The sequence below is a fragment of the Phocoena sinus genome, chromosome 7, assembly GCF_008692025.1.
Source record: "Phocoena sinus isolate mPhoSin1 chromosome 7, mPhoSin1.pri, whole genome shotgun sequence".
NCBI classification, from domain to species: domain Eukaryota; kingdom Metazoa; phylum Chordata; class Mammalia; order Artiodactyla; family Phocoenidae; genus Phocoena; species Phocoena sinus.
Window position 1 is genome coordinate 94785988 of NC_045769.1, and position 22294 is coordinate 94808281.

General features: G+C 37.3%; 1 protein-coding gene across 3 annotated transcripts in view; it reads left to right on the plus strand.

The window, feature by feature from the left end:
* MCM6 (minichromosome maintenance complex component 6) overlaps positions 1-22294 on the plus strand; it is a 45085-nt gene that overhangs the window by 15362 nt on the left and 7429 nt on the right. For 2 of the 3 annotated variants that reach the window (XM_032637883.1, XM_032637885.1), the window contains exons 7-13: positions 473-623; positions 5083-5224; positions 7530-7671; positions 8385-8492; positions 9583-9738; positions 12319-12447; positions 14174-14335. In XM_032637883.1, the coding sequence (XP_032493774.1) occupies positions 473-623; positions 5083-5224; positions 7530-7671; positions 8385-8492; positions 9583-9738; positions 12319-12447; positions 14174-14335 (990 nt within the window). The remainder of the gene's footprint in view (positions 1-472; positions 624-5082; positions 5225-7529; positions 7672-8384; positions 8493-9582; positions 9739-12318; positions 12448-14173; positions 14336-22294) is intronic. The other variant, XM_032637884.1, reaches the window with a different exon arrangement.

Genomic DNA, 22294 nt, shown 5'->3' on the forward strand with positions numbered 1-22294 from the left:
AAAATTTAGTTATCTGGGAAGTACAGTATACTGCTGTTTCTGAGAGTGATCGACCCCAGGTATTGTAGTTCTTCAGAGCTTGATTTTGTTCCAGGAGGGGAAAGCAGTGAGGAAAAGTTTGGAAAATGAGTGGTGAACATAATATACTGTTTCTTCATTTTCATCTTCATATCAGTGATTAACATTTTATTATGGCTCATCTCATGAGCATCTAGATTCATTTAGATAGCAATACAAAACAATAGTGATAGCTTTTTTTGTTTTTTTTAAATCACTGGACAAATGACAAGCTTTTCAGTATCTTAACTTAGGCCATACTGGTTAGGAGATTTTTTTTAAAAACCTTTACAGTCAGCAGATTCTGAAGTTGACCTCCCAGGCTATATTTCGTTTGTGGTGATGTTTCTTCTCTTTCACATTATTTTGACTGTTTCTATACTACTGTTTTTTTCCTTTCTTCTCCACCCCTCAGTTCGGAGGAAAAGAGCTCCGAGATGAGGAACAGACAGCTGAGAGCATTAAGAACCAAATGACTGTGAAGGAGTGGGAGAAAGTGTTTGAAATGAGTCAAGATAAAAATCTATACCACAATCTTTGTACAAGCCTGTTCCCTACTATACATGGTAAGAGTTCTATCCATTTGTGGCATAAACTTGAAATCAAAATAATGATTATAAAAACAGCAACATGTGACTTCTTAAAACACAAAAGTCAGATTATGAAAGTTTTTTAGTGGGTTTAGAAGGGGTTTTAAAAAGTCATTTATAAAAGGACAGATATTATACAATTCCACTTAAAATGAGGTACTTAAAACAGGTAAATTCACAGAGAAAGAAAGTAGAAAGAGGTTACCTGGTGAGGAGGGAAATAGGGAATTGTTGTTTAATGGATAGAGTTTCTGTTTGGGGTGATGAAAAGTTCTAGAAATGGATAGGGGTGATGGTTATAAAAGATAATGAATGTACTTAATTCCACTGGACCACTTAAAAGTTGTGTATATTTTACCACAATTTTTTTTTCCTGAAGGTTACTATTTTATTTACACAGATAGTTAAGGACTGGAAGAGAATAATGTTTGGTTTTTTTAATTGAAGTATAGTTATTTACAATGTTGTGTTAGTTTCAGGTATACAGCACAGTGATTCAGTTATATACATATATATTTTCTTGTTCAGATTCTTTTCCTTTATAGGTTATTACAAAATATTGAGTATAGTTTCCTGTGCTATCCACTAGGTCATTGTTGGTTATCTATTTTATATATAGTACTGTGTATATATTAATCCCAACTTCCTAATTTATCCCCCCCACCTTCCCCCTTTGGTAACCATAAATTTGTTAGAGAATAATGTTAACTTAAACATCATTGGAAATAGATTATTCTTGACATGACTCTTACTAGGAAATGAACCTAGCAGAATTCTTAAATTATATTAAATTTACAAAAAAGTTCGGACTGCCCGCAGCAAATTCTATACATGAAAACTTTTTTTTTTTTTTTTTTTTTTTTTGTGGTACGCGGGCCTCTCACTGCTGTGGCCTCTCCTGTTTTGGAGCACAGGCTCCGGACGCGCAGGCTCAGCGGCCATGGCTCATGGGCCCAGCCGCTCCACGGCATGTGGGATTTCCCGGACCGGGGCATGAACCTGTGTCCCCTACATTGGCAGGCGGACTCTCAACCACTGTGCCACCAGGGAAGCCCATGAAAACATTTTTATAAGTGTCTAACAACTGTAATCTACTTTTAACAAGTATCACTACCACAGGCAGGTAGTCAAATAAGTGCTCACTTACATTTTCTTTGGCTTGTTGATGCCCCTCTCCCATATTTCTTAAACTTGCCAAATACAGTTTTTCCAAGTCTTTATTTTCTGAGTTTGTGATTCCTCCCATTCTGTCCTTAGTTCTTCTGCCAAACGAGTGAGTTGCTGATTTCTCCTCTGTTTTATATCTTCTCTTATTTGTAAAGCAATATCTCTTTCTTGTTCTCAAACCTGTAGCAATCTTAGTTTTCATCTTCTTTCATAATCTTCCTTTAAAATGAAGGCTTCCCCATTAGGACCCAATCTCAGCTTGCCGGCAGCGTACACCACCTTTCTTTTCATTTTCATGTAGTACTTTAAATCTGAAGGTTCCGGGAAACGGGACCCCAGACTCAGGAACCGTGGCTCAGACAGAGAAGGCCTCAGCGGCTGCCACACAGCAGCCTCCCAACAGCCGTTTGTGCGCCTGCAGGGCGGCCATCGCCGAGCCCTCGTCACTCTACCACAGTTTTTTAAAATTTTTATTATTTATTTATTTTTGGCTGCGTTGGGTCTTCATTGCTATGTGCAGGCTTTCTCTAGTTGTGGCACGCGGGCTTCTCATTGCGGTGGCTTCTCTTTTTGCGGAGCACGGGCTCTAGGCACACGCGCTTCAGTAGTTGTGGAACAGAGGCTCAGTAGTTGTGGCTCGCGGGCTCCAGAGTGCAGGCTCAGCAGTTGTGGCACACAGTCTTGGTTGCTCTACAGCATGTGGGATCTTCCTAGACCAGGGCTCAAACCCGTGTCCCCTGCATTGGCAGGCGGATTCTTAACCACTGCGCCACCAGGGAAGCCCTCTACCACAGTTTTTTTTTTTAAAAAAAAAAAAGGTCATTTAGTCTTCTTTTTTTCTGGCTTTAGGATAGAACTGCACTTAAGTATACTCTAATATGCCAGATTAATATCCTAATCTTATTTTTCTTTTTAGTTTTCATGGTGGAGAGAGATTTCTTGATGTTTTTTGGCTATATTACTATGCCTATAGTTTGTGGTTTCTTCGTATTTTCTTAGCTCTTGGTTACTAGCTGCTCACTTCATTAAATCCCCTTGTGTGTTGAGGATTTGACTAAATTTTCAGGCCTCATGCTTTACCCTTGTTTTTTCCATCCTTATCTTCCACATTCAGTTGGAGTTATGGCAAGAATTCATAAGATTATGGGTACTTGGGGCTTCCCTGGTGGCGCAGTGGTTGAGAATCTGCCTGCTAATGCAGGGGACACGGGTTCAAGCCCTGGTCTGGGAGGATTCCACATGCTGCGGAGCAACTAGGCCCGTGAGCCACAACTACTGAGTCTGCGCGTCTGGAGCCTGTGCTCCGCAACAAGAGAGGCCGCCATAGTGAGAGGCCCGTGCACCACGATGAAGAGTGGCCCCACTTGCCACAACTAGAGAAAGCCCTCACACAGAAATGAAGATGCAACACAGCAAAAATAAATAAATTAATTAAACTCCTACCCCCAACATCTTTTTTAAAAAAAAAGATTATGGGTATTTCTCTTAGGTATATATATATATTTTTAAGCTATTGGGATTTTTACAAATATTTATTTGTTTATTTATTTGCCTGTATTGGGTCTTAGTTGCAGCACGCAGGATCTTTCATTGTGGTGCATGGGCTTCTCTCTAGTTGTGGTGCGTGTGGGTTCTCTAGTTGTGGCACACGGGCTCTAGAGCATGCAGGCTCAGTAGTTGTGGTATCCAGGCTCTCTAGTTGTGGTGCACGGGCTTAGTTGCACTGCGGCACGTGGGATCTTAGTTCCCTGACCAGGGATTGAACCCGCGTCCCCTGCATTGGATGGCAGATTCTTAAGCATTGGACCACCAGGCAAGTCCCTAGGTATACATTTTTAATCATTGAAGATTAACCTTTTTTTCTGCTTAAATATTTGGTCAATGAAATTGAACTGAAATTCTTTTATGTTAATAATCCTTTGTGGATTTTAGAGTGTCCTCCCTTATAATGAGTAGGTGTCGAATTTTATGTTGCTCCATTCCCCCGTAAATTAAACTGTTGCTACATAACAAATTATACCAAAACTTCATGGCTTGAAACAACAAACGTTATCTCATACAGTCTATAGGTCAGAATTTGAGAGAGACTTAGCTAGGTGGTTCCGGCTCAGTCTTTGATGAGTTTGTAGCCAAGACGTCATCTGGAGCTGCAGTCATCTGAAGGCTTGACTTGGGCTGGAGAATCCACTGACAAGGGAGCTTACTCACTGCTTATGTTAGTGCTAGTTGTCAGCTGGAAGCCTCAGTTCCTTGCCACATGAGTCTCTTCCATTGAGCTGGTTCAGTGTCCTCACAACACAGCAGCTGGCTTCCCCCAGAGCCTGCAATCCAAGAGAGCAGAGCAAGGAGGAAACAAAGTGCTTCTCAGGACCTAGTGTCAGAAGTTAAGACACCTTCACTTCTACCATTGGCTATTTGTGGGAAGCAAGTTGCTAAGCCCAGCCACACTTAAGGAGAGGAGAATTAAGCTCCATCTAGAAAAGCGGATTATCAAATAATTTGTGGGCCATTTTAAAACTACCACACCTCCAACACATTTGTTTCATATAGGTTATGAGTCAGAGAAATTTTGTTTTTGGATTGGATTTTTAATTTTTTGCTTTTAAGGAGTGTTTTGTATAAATGTACCTAGCACTTTGTTGATGGAATTCACAGAAAGTCATAATAACTAAAACAGAAAAATGTTTCTTCTGGTATCACATTTCTAAAAATCTGGTGTTGTCTTTTTTTTTAATTGTGCATTTCCTTCTTATATTGCATTTATAAACAGTTCTCAGAGCAGCTGTAACACATTCAGCATTTTATCTAATCCATATCAGTTCAATTAGCTTGTATTTATATTCAGCATGGGTCACTGTACCTAATACAAAAGAAGTAAGTCATGGACCATTTCCTCAAACTCTTGGTAGAGCTGTAAGACTTGCCTTTAGAAAGAACTAGCAAATGTGGTAGGCTGTAGTGGACATAGTTTATTTATGGGGAGAGATATTTGAGGACTGTGACATAGGGAAAGGCTTTGTTTAGGAAGTAGGACTTACGGACAAGGAGAGGCTCTTAGAATGGAGAGCATTGCCATCTATGATTAGGTGAAGACATTAGGACAGTGACTGGGTGACTTTACATTCACAGGACAAGAACCAGATATTTTTACTCTAGTCTTAGCTTTGCTTCAGTGGTCTCTGCTCTTTTGGTTGGTAAATATGCCTTTGTAGTTTCCTGTGAAATTGTTTAACCTCATGTTGAAAAATACCTTGGATTTTCATTTCAGGCAATGACGAAGTAAAACGGGGTATCTTGCTGATGCTCTTTGGTGGTGTTCCAAAGACAACAGGGGAAGGAACCTCTCTTCGAGGGGACATAAATGTTTGCATTGTTGGTGACCCAAGTACAGCTAAGAGCCAGTTTCTCAAGTAAGTGTTTGCCTGAGATAGTACAGCAGAGAAAACAATATGCGTAGTTCCAGGCTTTCTGTGCTACCAAGAATGCAGTCAGTGTGCCCTTACCGGAGCAGGAGTATAAATTATGACTGTTGAATATATAACTCTCTTAAGTTAAGTACACCTTAATTTGTTAAGTAGAATGTAAGAACATTTTACAATTTTGGGGAATAGGGAAAAATTGTCTGTAATTCCAGTCCCACATAGAATTTTTTTAATCTTTGTGTAAAAGTCTTTAAATATATGAATATATATTTTCATGGTTGTAAGTCACAGCATGCATAATTTTAATTTACCCTAAATATTTTTCCATGTTTCTTTATTTTCATGATTGTTGTTTTTTGTTGGTATAATTTACAAAATCATTCCCCTAGCCTGATATTAGACAATTTAACAGTAATTTATTTTAATAGTCAAATACAGTGAACATCATAATGTGTAAAAGTTTTTATTTTATTATTTTCCTTTGGGTAAATTCCTAGGCATAGGATTGCTGAGATTAAGAATACAAACATCCTTAAGGTTCTTAAAGAGGACACTCTTTCCAAAAACAGTGTGATAAAGATGAGACATTTTATGCTAAACCTATCAGTATGAGTACTACTTCAGCAATTTTTGCTTATTTTTAAAAGCTATAATAAAACACTTGCTTACTTTCAAACTTTTAAGAAACTTAGAGGTCAAGATAAGAGCAACCAGTTTTTGAGAACTTGCTGTGTTCTTGGTGCTGTGTGTGTGTGTGTGTGTGTGTGTGTGTGTGTTATGTCTTATCCTACCAGCATCCAGACAGGCATGTAATATTATTCTTTTCTTTTAGGGAGGCAATCAAAACTTCTCTGAGCCTCAGTGATTTGCCTAACTGCATAGAGCTGACAAGTGCCTCTAAGCCATGAATATTAGAACTTAGCATTTTGACTGCCAAGCATGTACTCTTCATACTATATCAAGCTGCCTTTCCTTTATTTGTCTGGGAAATTTTTAACATGGAAATGTTCTAGAAGCTGAAACATTTTTAGTTGAAGTTTTATAATTAAATACTATTTCCTTCAAGTATATCAGGGACTGAGTTCTAGATTTGAAGGTAATAGTCCTGTGTTAAGAGAATTCTCTTTTTTTCTCATTTCCTCTGCCCCTGCCTCCCACCTCTCCCACCACCACCACAGAAAGATGTACTGCAGTGTTGCCTCTGAACAGTATTGTACACGACTGTTTGCTTTTTAACAATATTAAGTCTTTTGATCCATTAACATGGGATATCTTGGTCTTCTTTAATTTCTTTCAATAATGTTTTGTAGTTTTCAGGGTATAAGCTTGCTCTTCTTTTATTAAACTTATTTCTAAGTATTTTATTCTTTTTGATGCTATTGTAAATGGAACTGTTTTCTTAGTTAAATTTTTGGGTTGTTTATTGCAAGTGTGTAGAAATACAATTATTGATCTTTTATCTTGCAGCATCGCAAGAACTGACTTATTAGTTCTGTTATAGTGGATTTCATAGGATTTTCTGTCGACAAGATCATGTTAACTGCAAATGGTGATAGTTGTTGTTTCTTTCAAATCTGGGTGACTTTTTCTTGCCTAGTTGCCCTGGCTGAACCTTTCAGTATAATGTTGAATAGAAGTGGCAAGAGCAGACCCCTAAGTCTTGTTCCTGCTCTTAGGGGGAAAGCATTCAGCCTTTTACCATTATGTATGACGTTAGCTGTGGGTTTTCATAGATGCCCTTTACCAGATTGAGGGAAAGTCTCTTCTAGTTAGTTGAGTTTTTATCATGATGGCTGTTAGATTTTTTGACATGCTTTTTCTGCATCTGTTAAGGTGGTTCTTATCATTTTTTAATATGGCATGTTATTGATTCTTAGATGTTAAACCAGCCTTGCCTTTTTGGAATAAATGTCCCATCTTGTTTTGTTTTCTTTTCTTTTTTTTGTTGTAGTTGTTGTTTGTTTGTTTTGTTTTGTTTTTTGTTTGTTTTCATTTTAAGTGCAGGGCCTTCTAATAGATCATTTTTGCTGAACTGTTTATCATTGTTTTTGCCATGTATGAACTTCATCTTCCTTTAACAGGAATGGATTTGACCTATTTAAAAGACCAAGGGAGAAAAGGCTTTCTCTTGGTCTATGGCATGTGTCTTTATGAATTGCTTTTTTTCTTAATGCCTCTTTCAAATGTTCTTTTAGAAATTTAAATTCTTACTTGACATAAGCCATAACCAGCTGATAATCCTGAAAAGGTTGCTTTGTAGTCATATATTAATGAATATGATAACCTTGAACAGGCACGTGGAGGAATTCAGTCCCAGAGCTGTCTATACCAGTGGCAAAGCATCCAGTGCTGCTGGCTTAACAGCAGCTGTTGTGAGAGATGAAGAATCTCATGAGTTTGTCATTGAGGCTGGAGCTTTGATGCTGGCTGATAATGTAAGAACATTTTACCCTCTTGGATATAAAGAAATCAGAATATCCCCATCCCTATCAATAAAGGCCTATAAGTTCCTATTAAGGAGATGTCCTCTTTTTAATAAGTACTTTTAGTAAATAATTCATGGTTTTATTAATCTAGAAATTGGGATTGTCATCATTAATCAGCACTTTCTGAACTTCTCTAGAACGTATTACTTGCCCTGAGCTTGTGTGTTTGCTGTGACTAGTACTTCTCAGCAGTTTTCCTTTCTAGACTGTGACACATCTATGAGTATATCTATTGCATTTTGCATGTATTTGTCATAGATCAGTTAGCTCTGTGAATGCGTGTAAATTGTAGCTATATATACTTATAAACATTATGTTCCAACTCCATCCTTCACTTTCCCAGCCTAAAGTCAACACTGAGGTAACCCAGCATATTTTGACCCTGAGATTTACACAAGGTTTTGATGTTGAATAAAAGTGCAGTAAGTAACTGCATGTTTTTAGTTTCACTCTTGGTTTAAAATGAGTCAAAAGAGTATGGTTGCCTCGAGCTCTGGGGACTATTGTACTGTCTTATTCTAGTAGAGGGAGTTAGGAATTGCTTACTTACCTATCTTAGTTGTTTAAAAGAACTGAAAGGTCTCTGTGGTAGCAAACTTTGAGTTTCCTTGCCGTTTGAGATCTGAAAGGCAGTTTCTTATGCTAGGTTTGTTTGGTTACAGGGTGTGTGTTGTATTGATGAATTTGATAAGATGGAGGTGCGGGATCAAGTTGCTATTCACGAAGCTATGGAACAGCAGACCATCTCCATCACTAAAGCAGGAGTGAAGGTACGTTTGTCCACTTCTGTTCCATTGCATCTTGCCTTAGTCTTGTAGATTAATGTAGCTCTAGACGATCACTTGGATAAAATGCATTACTTCAACATGAAATGCAGTTTACTGAATCGGAAAACACAGCCTTGAGGATTATTAATCAAGTCGATGGATTATTTAAATGAAAATAATAAGTACAATATTGTAACTAGCATTAGAGAGAAATCAAACTTTAAAAATAAAAGTAATACGTTCAAATAGTTAAGAAAAATGTAAGCAATACATTAAACCGTAAGTTAAAAAGAGAAATCTTCCCCTCCAACTCCTAGCACCAGTAGATACTCAGAAGTATCTGCTGGGGCTTCCCTGGTGGCGCAGTGGTTGAGAGTCCGCCTGCTGATGCAGGGGACACGGGTTCGTACCCCAGTCCGGGAAGATCCCACATGCCGCGGAGCGACTGAGCCCGTGAGCCATGGCCGATGAGCCTGCGCATCCGGAGCCTGTGCTCAGCAATGGGAGTGGCCACAACAGTGAGAGGCCCAAGTACCGCAAAAAAAAAAAAAAAAGAAGTATCTGCTGAGTTTATGTCCCTTTTAGGAATATTTTATCATAAATAAGCATAATACACATACAGTTTTGTTCCTTGTTCATTTAACTTCATAATTTTATTTTGGTAATCTTTCTATACCAGTATATATTAGGTCCACTTGTCTTTTTATTACTCCATGATTTTCAATTGTACATACCCCAGTTTGGCTCATTAGACTCTTATAAAGAAGAGTGACATTCAGGTCATTTCCAGCCTTTAGTATTACAAACAATATTGTAAATATCCTTGTACATATCTTCCTGTACCTAGCTGCAAGATAAATTCTCTGTAAGAAATTGCTGGCTTAAAGGGTGTGCACATCATACCATCAACATCATATGGGAGTACCTGTTGCTATATATTATCAGACTTTAATTTTGATGATTCACTGGGTGAAAGATGATATCTTATTCTTTTGGTTTGCATTTAGTTCATTATGAATGAGGTTGAGCATTTTGTCATATGCCATTACAGTTGTCTTTTTAAACCTGTCATGATTTTTCCTTTTGTGGTCAGGCTACTCTAAATGCCAGGACATCCATTTTGGCAGCAGCAAACCCAATCAGTGGACACTATGACAGATCAAAATCACTGAAACAGAATATAAACTTGTCAGCTCCTATCATGTCCCGATTTGATCTCTTCTTTATACTTGTGGATGAATGTAATGAGGTAACTATGAGCTATCGCTCTGAGCTTCCTTTATTATTTCCAGTTTGAGTAATTGAGTGAGACAAGCCTGGAGGATGTACTCCTGAAGAACTGGTGCATGTGTTGTCACTGACCTTTCATTTCTCTCAGAGTGGCACAGGATTGGACACGGGTTTATTAAGCAACTGAAAATCACTTGAATTGCTGGTTCTGCTTAATTGTGTTGAACATCAAGTTTTTTGGTTTTGTTGCTGTTTTTGTTTTGTTTTTTTAAAAAATTAATTACTTATTTATTTATGGCTGCACTGGGTCTTAGTTGTGGCACGTGGGATCTTTTGTTGCGTTGCGCAGGCTTCTCTCTAGTGTGGCACGCAGGTTTTCTCTTTTCTAGTTTTGGTGCACAGGCTCCAGGGCACGTGGGCTGTGTAGTTTGTGGCACTCAGGATCTCTAATTGAGGCGCACAAGCTCAGTAGTGGTGACACGCGAGCTCAGTAGTTGTGGCACGCAGGCTGAGTTGCTTCACGGCATGTGGGATCTTAGTTCCCTGACCAGGGATCAAACCCGCGTCCCCTGCATTGGAAGGCAGATTCTTAAGCACGGGACCACCAGGGAAGTCCCCTTGTTACTGTTTTTTAATTCTCAAAAAAAAAGTATTTCAGTTAATTCCCAACCATACTCTTTAAGTTTTTTTTTTTTTTTTTTTTTTTTTGCAGTACGCAGGCCTCTCACTGGGCCTCTCCTGTTGCGGAGCGCAGGCTCAGTGGCCATGGCTCACGGGCCCAGCCGCTCCGTGGCATGTAGGATCCTCCCAGACCGGGGCACGAACCCGTGTACCCTGCTTCGGCAGGCGGATTCTCAGCCACTGCGCCACCAGGGAAGCCCATGATTTTTATTAGATTTTTGTTTTTGTTTTTGTTCTTTCATTAAGGTTGAAAAGAATTGGGGTACCAAACAAATTTTTCTTTTTCTTTTTTTTCAAATTGAGTCATTTGTCTTCCTCTGTCTTCCTATCAAATTATTGCATGTCACATTTTTTTTTTCCTAACTATGTAAGAGTGTTAAGATTGAATATAAGATTGCAGATTTAGGGACTTCCCTGGTGGCACAGTTGTTAAGAATCTGCCTGCCAATGCAGGGGACACGGGTTCGAGCCCTGGTCTGGGAAGATCCCACATGCTGCGGAGCAACTAAGCCCATGCGCCGTAACTACTGAGCCTCTGCTCTAGAGCCCACGAGCCACAACTAGTGAGCCCGTGTGCCACACCTACTGAGGCCCTAAGCCCGTGCACCGTAACTACTGAGCCTCTGCTCTAGAGCCCACGAGCCACAACTACTGAGGCCCGCACACCTAAAGCCCATGGTCCACAACAAGAGAAGCCACCTCAATGAAGAGTAGCCCCCTCTCGCTGCAACTAGAGAAAGCCTGCGCGCAGCAAAAAAGACCCAATGCAGCCATAAATAAATAAAGAAATAAAAGAAAATTTTTTTTTTTAAAAACTGCAGATTTACTTACATTCTAACATGTCAGTATTAGAGTTATTTATACTTAGACTTAAATATTTAACAACATTGCACATCTCAGATGTGCACAGAAGTACAAAATGACCTTCTGTAAAAGGTCATGTTGTACTGTACTTTTAATTGCTGAACATGGAGGTCCTACAGTACATTAGGTACAATGCATACCTCTTGCTTACAGCAAAATTTTAAATTCATCTAGATAAAATTTGCCTGCCATTAATGTGAATGTTTAGAGGGTTTTCGTTTTTTATGTTTGGGTTTGGTTCTTTTCCTTCACAAATCTATATAAATGTTTAACCCAGTCCCCTCCCCCCCATTGTTGGGCATTGTCTGATTTTCATATATTTCTGTCTATATATAATTTACTAAATTAGTTTTTTAGCTTTTTAATTACAAATAATTTCAAACTTACAGAAAAGTTGCAGGAAATATAATAGTGCATATAATACTCATACACCCTTTATTCAGTTCACATGAACTTTTTGCCCCATTTGCTTTACCATTTGCTGTGTATCTCTACTTTTTTTTTTTCTGTACTATTTGAGAGTATTGCATATTTTTAGTGTGACTTTATTTTTTTCAATGTTAATAACGGTTCTGTGATGATCATCATTCGTATGTTCATAAGCGGCAACGTAATGTAGAGGATGGACTCTGAAACTAGACTCTTCAAATCCTTGCTCTATTACTAACTGTGTGGACAAGTTACTTAATCTTTCCAGGCCTCAATTTATTCATCTGTAAAGTGGGGGTAATAATTATCTACCTAAAAAATTTTTTGTGAGGGTTGCATGAATTAATGCTTCTAGACACACTTAGGGCCCTAGAAATCTTATTTCTGCCATATTAAAGTCAGTAAATTCCTTCAGGAATAGTCTTAGAGTAGGGCAAAGGTATACATTTAAACTTTTGATTTTGGATGTGGTACTAAATTTTCGTCAGAAATTTGAACCCATTAATACATCTTATGGTGGCATATTAGAGCTTGTTGTTAGCTATAAAAAATTTCTTAATGCCTGGGGTAGTCTGGAGTGGATATTACTATAACTGATTAAAATGACTTTCTTATTTTGAATTAGGTTACAGACTATGCTATCGCCAGGCGAATAGTAGACTTGCATTCAAGAATTGAAGAATCAATTGATCGTGTGTATTCCCTTGATGATATCAGGAGGTATCTTCTTTTTGCAAGACAGTTTAAGCCCAAGGTAACCTGCCCTTTTGTACTGTAATTGGGCATAATAAGTATATGAAAGTGGCATTTAAACAAAAGCATTGTATGGAAATTAACTGAACCTGACTTGTTTGGGTGTTTTTTTAAGGTCATTTGGTTGGTTAGTTGGTTGGTTTGATTTTAGTTTGGGTTTTCTGGTTTGTTTTTGGTTTTTTTTGAGAACAGTTTGTTTCCTCAGAGAGACTTGAGAAAGGGAATTTTTTAAAAGTCTGAAAAATTCCATTTCTTTAACTTTTTAGGTATAATAAAAAGATTTTTATGGGTGAACAGTTTTAAATAACCAAATAAAGTAGGATATCCTTTTATTTCAACCATTATTCCTAACAATCTTAAAACTGCATGTGCTTAAATCAGTAGTCTACTGAATGGTCTCAAATCTGTCTCTGAGGAAAGCTTGTATTCCTCTAGGTTATTGTAATGAACATGAGTAACTTTTACAATACAGGATCCAGGGTGCTCACTTGGACATTTATTTTTAAGATAAACCTCCATAATGCATATTTTTTTGACATTTTCCTAAAGTAGAGTACAAAAAAAATTGTTTGATTCTGGTTGAGGTTTTTACACTCTTTCTGGCTTGACTTTTGGGAGTTATGCTTAGATTTTAATTATCTATCACCTTCACTTAATATTGGGATTGACTCTCACTGTCCCAAGGGAAGGGTAAAGCACTTTTGTTTGTAGAGGCATTTGTTCTCCATGACTACGCTGGTCCCTCTTGACTTTGGCATGCTTCCTTAATATGCTTAGTTCCTTGCTCTGGAAAACAGTATTCTTTAGTATGCCTCATTTTGTTGTTATTATTTAACTAATAATAAGGTATATATACAGTAGGGTATATGTTCCAAGACCCCCAGTGGATGCCAGAAACCACGGATAGTACCAAGCCCTATACGTACAATGTTTTTTCCTATACGTACATACCTGTGATAAAGTTCAGTTTATAAGTTAGGCACAATAAGAGAATATCTGAATTGCCAGCATTACTACTCTTGCACTTTGAGGCCATTATTAAGTAAAATAAGGGTTACTTGAACACAAGCACTATGTTACCCTAACAGTTGATCTGATAACCAAAATGGCTACTAAGTGACTAATAAGCAGGTAACATATACAGTGTGGATACACTGGATAAAGGGATGATTCTTGTCCCAGATGGGACATTGGACAGCGTAAAATTTCATCACAATTCTCAGAATGGTGCACAATTTAAAACTTATAAATTGTTTATCTCTGGGTTTTTCTGTTTAATATTTTCAGACTTCAGGTGACCACAGGTAACTGAAACCACAGAACGTGAACCCACTGATAGGGGGCAGTATTCTATATATTGACTTTTCTTTTTCCCAAAGACTGCATAAGTTAATTAACTGAGCCTCAAGAATAGCCTGAGCAGTAATTTGTTTAATGAGCTTTGGCATGTTGGGTATAAAAGTATACATTGTTTAGAAATGGTCATTTGCTTAAATACTAACTCTACTGTCTTCCTATTCATAAAATTAGTACATGGAATTCATAGTCCTCCTTTGTATTAGTTTCTTTTGAAAGGCATTTCAGTATTAATTTCTTGTCATTGGTTTCAAAGTTTTGACCTTCTTAGTTCCCCCAGAGTATCTTCACCTGGGAGGCTCTTAAACTTAATGTTTAAAGGTGCTCCCATTAAGTAGAAATGCTCTGACTTCACTGATATTCTGGAACAGATTTCTAAAGAGTCGGAGGACTTCATTGTGGAACAGTATAAACGCCTCCGCCAGAGGGATGGTTCTGGAGTAACCAAGTCTTCATGGAGGATTACAGTGCGACAGCTTGAGAGCATGATCCGTCTCTCTGAAGCAATGGCTCGGATGCACTGCTGTGATGAGGTATCAAAGTCACTCTAACATAATGGGAAAGAGAAATTGATTTGTTGGCTTACAAGCTGTTTTTATGTTTGGTATAGGACATAACTAGCATTAGCTGCAGATTTATTTTTATATGACTATTGAGTGCTCATAGGATACATGACCCCTGACCCTGGGGTTTTCCCCTTGAAGAATGTTGCTGTCAACCATTTATTGAATGTAGTAGTTAGATTAATGATAATGAGATAATCATGACATAGAGTACATACATATAGAGGTGAGTTCAAGATTAATGCCGTTCATTCAAGGAAAAATTGTTTAAATCCTACAATGTGCTAGGCCTGTGGGCAGGGGATACGGATATGATAATGTAGCCTCCAGTCTCCTAATAAGGGAATTCTCCTTTGTATAACATATGTATATTAAATTGTTCTTTGAGCCCTGGGTTCTACAGGTACATGTCAGTGGGTATTTAGGGCGTAAATGGGTTGCAGAGTGGAAGGATGCCCTCATCTCTGCTTCAAGCAAACAAGCCCTGCTTTTATCTAGCTTTATATTTTAGACAGTGTAAGATTTTGTTTGAGGAAGGAGTTTGGCTATTTTTCTTAATAGTATGATTGAGGTATAATTCACATAGAGAAAAATGTACAGCTTTGACTTTTTACATACACCCTTGTGGCCACTCAGCTCGTAACATAGAAGGTTTACATCATCCTAAAAAGTTCCCTTGCACCCTTCCTTCCCCAGAAGTAACCACTGTTCTTACTTCATTCACCATTTCTATCTCATAGATTTCATTTTTTGGCTTTTTTCCTTTTGTCTAATTTTTCAAATTCTCTGATGTGGTGCTTTACTGTTTACAAAATACTTCCACACTGTCTTACTTGTTATTCTTTGATTCTCCTGACATTTAGTGGACATCTTTGTAAGTTAGGAGATGAATAAAAGAGCCCCTGTCTTCCATTGCTGATAGTTTGGTAGGAGCAAGACATATGTTTAATTAAGCATGTGAAATATGAGAGAGGATATTAGATAGAGTGTCATCAACAAAGAGTACAGAGATCAATGAATTATTTCATAACAAAGGTGGAGGGTTTGGGGAGATGCCAACATTTAAACTGGATCACTGAAGGGTGTATAGAATTTTGGTAGGCATTTTTAGAGTGAAGGTGGAAAGTTTAGAGTGAAGGGTATTGGGAGGAATATAGTGGAATCTGTAGAGAAAGAATAAGCCATGATGGAGGGGAATTCTTAAAAACCATACTAACATTTGTACCTTTTCTTTTTTCTTCATTGTAATGTTTCTTAAAATGAATTTCGTAGAACTGACGTGTCTTGGAGAATTTCTAACAGATTTTTCTTTCCTTCTTTTGGTTTTTCAGTAGGTAGTAAATGCATATGATATAAAATAAATATGCATATATATATACACAGATGCAGTTCCTGAATAAAATCGAGTGTTTTTGCATATATTTAAGAGCCATTTCTACTTCCTTTTATGATCATATTCTTTGTTCACTTTTTACTTTGTTTTATTAGAAAGGCCTCCCCCACTCTAAGATTATAAAAGAATTTTCTCAGGATTTCCTCAAGCATTTAGATGGTTTCATTGTTTGTATTTAAATCATTCAAACATTTGGTATTTATCCTTCTGTAAGATGTGAGGTGTAAATCAGTTGAATCTTTTTCAGCTAGTTTCCTAGTTGTTCCAACACCACTTACTGAACAATCCATCTTTTCCACACTGGTTTGGTATGCTTTTATTATATATTAAATTCTTGTGTTTGTTAGGATCTCTTCCTGAATTCTGTTCCTGTGCTGTCTTAGCCTCCTCTTGCATTAGTACCACGATATTTTAAATGTTCTCTTTTGTTCCACTGAATTGTTGTACTTTTGTTCCAATGCATGTTCCACTGCATTGTTCTCTTTTGGCTGTTGTGAACTTAATAGCCAGCTGGCTTTGTTTTGTTTTGGTTTTTATTGATGATTGATATTCACTGTTTGAGGAAAGCATCCTAGGAACTTGTTTGGAAAACCCAGGAATTTTTGAACAAAGCACTAACCATTCTGTCTCTAGACTGCTGTTCTAATCTACAGATTCTGAACTTGAGCTACAACATTTCCAGCCTCCAGCCACCTCTGCTCACTTCAGACTGGCCCACATAATCCTGATTGGCAAGAACCAATTCCTTAATACCTATCCTATTGCTCCTGAATTCAGTGCTTTTTGTATACTGACAGACTCCTTGGTTTGTCTGAAGTCAAGGGGAGATTCTGTTGGCTTTCAAGGACCTCTCTGTTCAGCCCTGAAATGGGTTTTTCCTCCAGTTGCATGGCTTTTCCCTGTACTTGTGCTACTAAATGTATAAAGGTGTATAATTATACCACCCCCTAGATTTTTCCTAATTGTTGAATATATTGTGAAATATGAAATACATTCACCCTTAAAGCTATCTGTCCATTTATCTTTATTTCAAAAATCTGAACATAGGGCCAGCATATACTTGAGCTCAGTATTTGAGGTGAAATTTAAATATGAATAAAATAAAAATAGTATACCCCCAAAAAAATTATTGATATTGAGAACATGTTAAATTTATATGTTAATATGGAGAATTGACTTCTCTATGATGATTTTTTCTGTCTAAGAAAGCATAATAGTGGTTAGAATCTAGATTATGCCACTAAAAAATCTTAGCTGTTTAAAACAGAAACAATTACATTTTTTTGCTCATACTTCATGTTCATTTATGTTACCCAGAGGCTCTGCACTTCACATCGCTCAGAAATTCAGGCTGATGTAAAGGTTCTTTCTTGACATACACTTCCATGATCACAGAAGACAGAAAAGACAAGGTGAATCATATGCCATTTCTTAACCTTCTATCTAGAAATGACGTGACACTGCTGGTCACATTTCATTGGTCAGAGGAATTAACACGGCCATGCCTAAGTTCAAGAGGTTAAAGCAGTGCCTTCCTTTCAGGTGTCTAGAATGAGAAAAGCAAACATTCGTTAACAGTTCTGAGTACCAGAGACCTCATTATCTTTCCACTTATGTCTTTTTTTTTTTTTAACATCTTTATTGGGGTACAATTGCTTCACAATGGTGTGTTAGTTTCCACTTCACAACAACGTGAATCAGCCATACATATACACGTGTTCCCATATCTCTTCCCTCCTGCGTCCCCCTCCCTCCCACCCTCCCTATCCCACCCCTCCAGGTGGTCAGAAAGCAGGGAGCTGATCTCCGTGTGCTATGCCTTACGTTTGGTAGTGTATATATGTCCATGCCTCTCTCTTGCTTTGTCACAGCTCACCCTTCCCCCTCCCCATATCCTCAAGTCCGTTCTCCAGTAGGTCTGTGTCTTTATTCCTGTCTTACCCCTAGGTTCTTCATGACATTTTTTTTCTTAAATTCCATATATATGTGTTAGCATACGGTATTTATCTTTCTCTTACTGACTTACTTCACTCTGTATGACAGACTCTAGGTCTATCCACCTCACTACAAATAGCTCAGTTTCGTTTCTTTTTATGGCTGAGTAATATTCCATTGTATATATGTGCCACATCTTTATCCATTCATCCGATGATGGGCACTTAGGTTGTTTCCATCTCTGGGCTATTGTAAATAGAGCTGCAATGAAAATTTTGGTATGTGACTCTTTTTGAATTATGGTTTTCTCAGGGTATATGCCCAGTAGTGGGATTGCTGGGTCATATGGTAGTTCTATTTGTAGTTTTTTAAGGAACCTTCATACTGTTCTCCATAGTGGCTGTACTAGTTCACATTCCCACCAGCAGTGCAGGAGTGTTCCCTTTTCTTCACACCCTCTCCAGCATTTATTGTTTCTAGATTTTTCCACATATGTCTTTTGTTTCACTCAGTAGGTTTTAAAGTTCATATGATTTTTGCATGTTTCTTGTTGAATTTATTTCTTGATATTTTGTTATTTTTGTGGGTATTGAAGGTAGACTTTTTTTCATTTTATATTTTAACTGGTTGTTGCTTGTATATATGAACTATTGATTTCTGTATGCTAGTTTTGTACCATACTGATACCTTTTGTTTGTAGTAGTTTTTAAACTTAATCTTTTCCCATATTCTCCACTAATTTACTTTTGCTGTTGTAATACAATGTCTAATAATTATGACATTGGACATTTTTTTCTTGTTCCTAATTGGCTCTGTGGCTGAGATACGATGTGTTTTTATCAATAGGAACTATACATTTCTTATTATGTCTTGAATATTTTTATCAAGAAGATTTTTTTTTTTGGCCAGTTGTCTTTTTAGTGTATATAGAGTTAATCATGATTTTTTTTTCTCCTGGATCTATTAAAATGAAAAATAAATTAATAGACTTTCTAATGTCAAGCCTTCCTGGAATAAATCCCACTTTTTGAATGCATTTGGCTTCTGTTTGCTGTTACTTAGAATTTTTAAAGCAGTACTCATAAAAAACATTGATTCCATTTGTTTTTGCAGTCTGTTTTATTATCGTGGTTATTTCATTTACATTTTTGAAAGTTTTTCCCTTTTTTCTCTATTCTAGAATGGTTTTCTATTGCATTAAAATTATCTGCTGTTTTACTGATATGAATTCTCAAGTAAAACTCTCTGGGTCTAGTGTATACAATTTGGGTGCATGGTTCTTAATTTCTGCCATGGAAGTCAGTCTTGTTTAGATTTTCTATCTCTTCTTGGGTCAGTTTTGGTAAGCTACATTTTCCTAGAAAAGTATCCACTACCAAGAGTTGTTTCAGAGTTTAATAATATCCAGTTAAAATGTGTTTTTTTGGTTGCTTGTTTTAATTTTACTGCATTGTGATTAGAAAATGATGTCTATGTTTCTCATTTAGTTTTTTGGTATTTTGGAATTTGGTTTTTGGATGCTTTGTAGCCCAGAGCCCATTTCCATAAGTGTTCCATGAGTACTTCAATAGAAGACCTAGTCTCTGTTTACAGTGTATATAATTTTATATATCTGTGAAGGGGGAGGTTACCTTATTAGGTTACATAGGTCTTCTAGATTGAAAGTTAAAAGTCTCCTATGGGGACTTCACTGGTGGTGCAGAGGTTGAGAATCTGCCTGCCAATGCGCAGGGGACAAGGGTTCAAGCCCTGGTCTGGGAAGATCCCACATGCTGTGGAACAACTAAGCCCGTGAGCTACAGCTACTGAGCCTGCGCTCTAGAGCCCGTGAGCCACAACTACTGAAGCCCACGTGCCTAGAGGCCGTGCTCTGCAACAAGAGAAGCCACCGCAAGGAGAAGCCTGGGCGCTGCAATGAAGAGTAGCCCCCATTCGCTGCAACTAGAGCCTGCACACAGCAACGAAGACCCAATGCAGCCAAAAATTAATTAATTAATTAAAAGAAAAGTCTCCTATGAATAGGTTTTATTTCTCTACCAACATAGTTATTGTCTCTTTGTATTTATCCTTTTTTCTCCTATAAATTCTATTTTACTGATATTGTTGTTCTCTTAACTGGTACATATATTTTCATGAGATTTGTACCCTCTAACTTTGTCTCATTTATGCCTTTTGGCCTGAACTCCACCTTGCTTTCTTTGTTAGGTATACCTTTGCCTAACTTTTTACTATTTTTCGGCATTTCTGAGTAAGTTTAAGTGTGTCTTATATACGTATACAGCATAGAGTTGGATTTTGTTTTGTGACGCAAAGAAAATTTTTTTTAGCATGTAAGTTAAACCCATTTACATTTATTGGTGTGAGAGATAGGTTTATTTGGGTTTTTGGTTTTGTTTTTGTTTTCTTTTTATAGTTGACATGATTTTTCATTTTGTGGTCACTTTGCTTTTGCTTGTATGTGTAGTTCTGAGATTCAGAAAGTTATTTTAGTGGTTACTTTTATTATTATAACTTTATATTGTACCCTTAGTTCTCTATTGGTTCTCTACTATGAAGTGATAAAATTATCATGTTTCATCTTCTTTCTTCTTCCCTTCCCTCCCAACCACCTGATTTTAGTAAATAATATTTTACTGTTTACCTTTGCACAGTCAGATATGCTTATCCATGGCTTGATTTATCATCTGTTACAGGTGAGAGGCAATCAGCAAAATTTTTTTTAATTGAGGTATAGTTGTTTTACAATGTTGTGTTAGTTTCTGCTGTACAGCAAAGTGGAGTTCCCTGTGCTATACAGCAGGTTCTCATTAGTTATCTATTTTATACATATTAGTGTATATATATGTCAATTGCAATCTCCTAATTCATCCCACCTCCCCTTTCCCTCCTTGGTGTCCATACGTTTGTTCTCTATGTCTTTCTGCCTTGCAAAAAGTTTGATCTGTACAATTTTTCTAGATTCCACGTATATGTGTTGATATATGACATTTGTTTTTCTCTTTCTTACTTACTTCATTTTGTATGACAGTCTCTAGGTCCATCCACGCCTCTACAAATGACCCAATTTCTGTCCTTTTTATGGCTGAGTAATATTCCATTGTATATATGTACCACATCTTCTTTAACCATTCATCTGTCAATAGGCATTTAGGTTGCTTCCATGACCTGGCTATTGTAAATAGTGCTGCAATGAATATTGGGGTGCATATGTCTTTTTGAATTAATGGTTTTCTCTGGGTATATGCCCAGTAGTGGAATTGCTGGGTCATATGGTAATTCTATTTTTAGTTTTTTTAATGAACCTCCATACCATTCTCCACAGTGGCTGTATCAATTTACATTCCTACCAACAGTGCAAGAGGGTTCCCTTTTCTCCATGCCCTCTCCAGCGCTAATTGTAGATTTTTTGGTGATGGCCATTCTGACTGGTGTGAAGTAATACCTCATTGTAGTTTTGATTTGCATTTCTCTAGTAGTTAGTGATGTTGAGCATTTTTTCATATGCGTCTTGGCCATCTGTATGTCTTTGGAGAGATGTTTATTTACGTCTTCCGCTCATTTTGGGGGCTATCAGCAAATTTACTCCCATCTCTCGGGTCTCCCTGTACCCCTCCATCTTCAGGACATAATACCATTTACATTTTGTTCTGTCACTCTTAATTCCCACGTTTGTTTAAGTCTTAGTTTTGTAGCTAAATATGTGCAAGCATGATCATTGGAGATAAATTTGTTACGATTTCTAACTTATCACTTCGCTGATTGAAAATTGGCCTTTTTTCAAGGGTTTGATGAAAAATATGAGTTCATGGGAATAATATTCCCTGAGTGTTATGTTCAACAGGGTTATTTGTAGTCTTTACCTGAATGACATCTAACCTCTGGCTCATATTTTCTTTTCTTATAAATTTTTCTATTGTATCCTGATATCACTTGTTCTTTTGGAAAATCTGAGGCCAGCCCTTGATTATTAATTTTTCCTCCATAAGTAGTTTGATATTTTTCTCTTTCCAAAGTATTCTTTCTTATTTTTGTAGACCAGTAAGTTTACTAGGATATGTCTTGATATTGACTGTTCTCAAATGGCTTAAAGTTTCATTGCAGGTGGTAATGTATTTAAAGAAAAAAAAAAAAGGCTGCTCTGCTGGGTTTATCTATTGTTATAGGGCTCAGCTCGTTAGGAAGGGAGTAGATTTAGAGAGACTGTTGATTATTCATACAAGGACTTAAAGGAGTCTCCCCCTGCCCCCAAATAGACTTGTAATTTTTCTTCTAAGTAGGCTTTTTTTTTTTTTGAGGCAAAACATATGTACAGAGAGTGCACAAATCACAAGTGTACAGTTCTGTTAACTTTCAATGAACATATCTATGTAATCTATACCCAGATCAGGAAGTTGAACATTCCTTACTAGCATCTCTAAGAGCTACCCTTTCAGTTTGTTTACAGTCACTGCTACTGTTCTCTGAGGATAACCTTTTTTTTTTTTTTTTCTTTATGGTTATATAGTATTCTAACCATACTTTTCCTGATGGTTAGTTAGGTTGTTTTCAACCTTTTTTCCCCTCCCAGTTGTGGTTAAATACACATAACTATCAGTGAATGT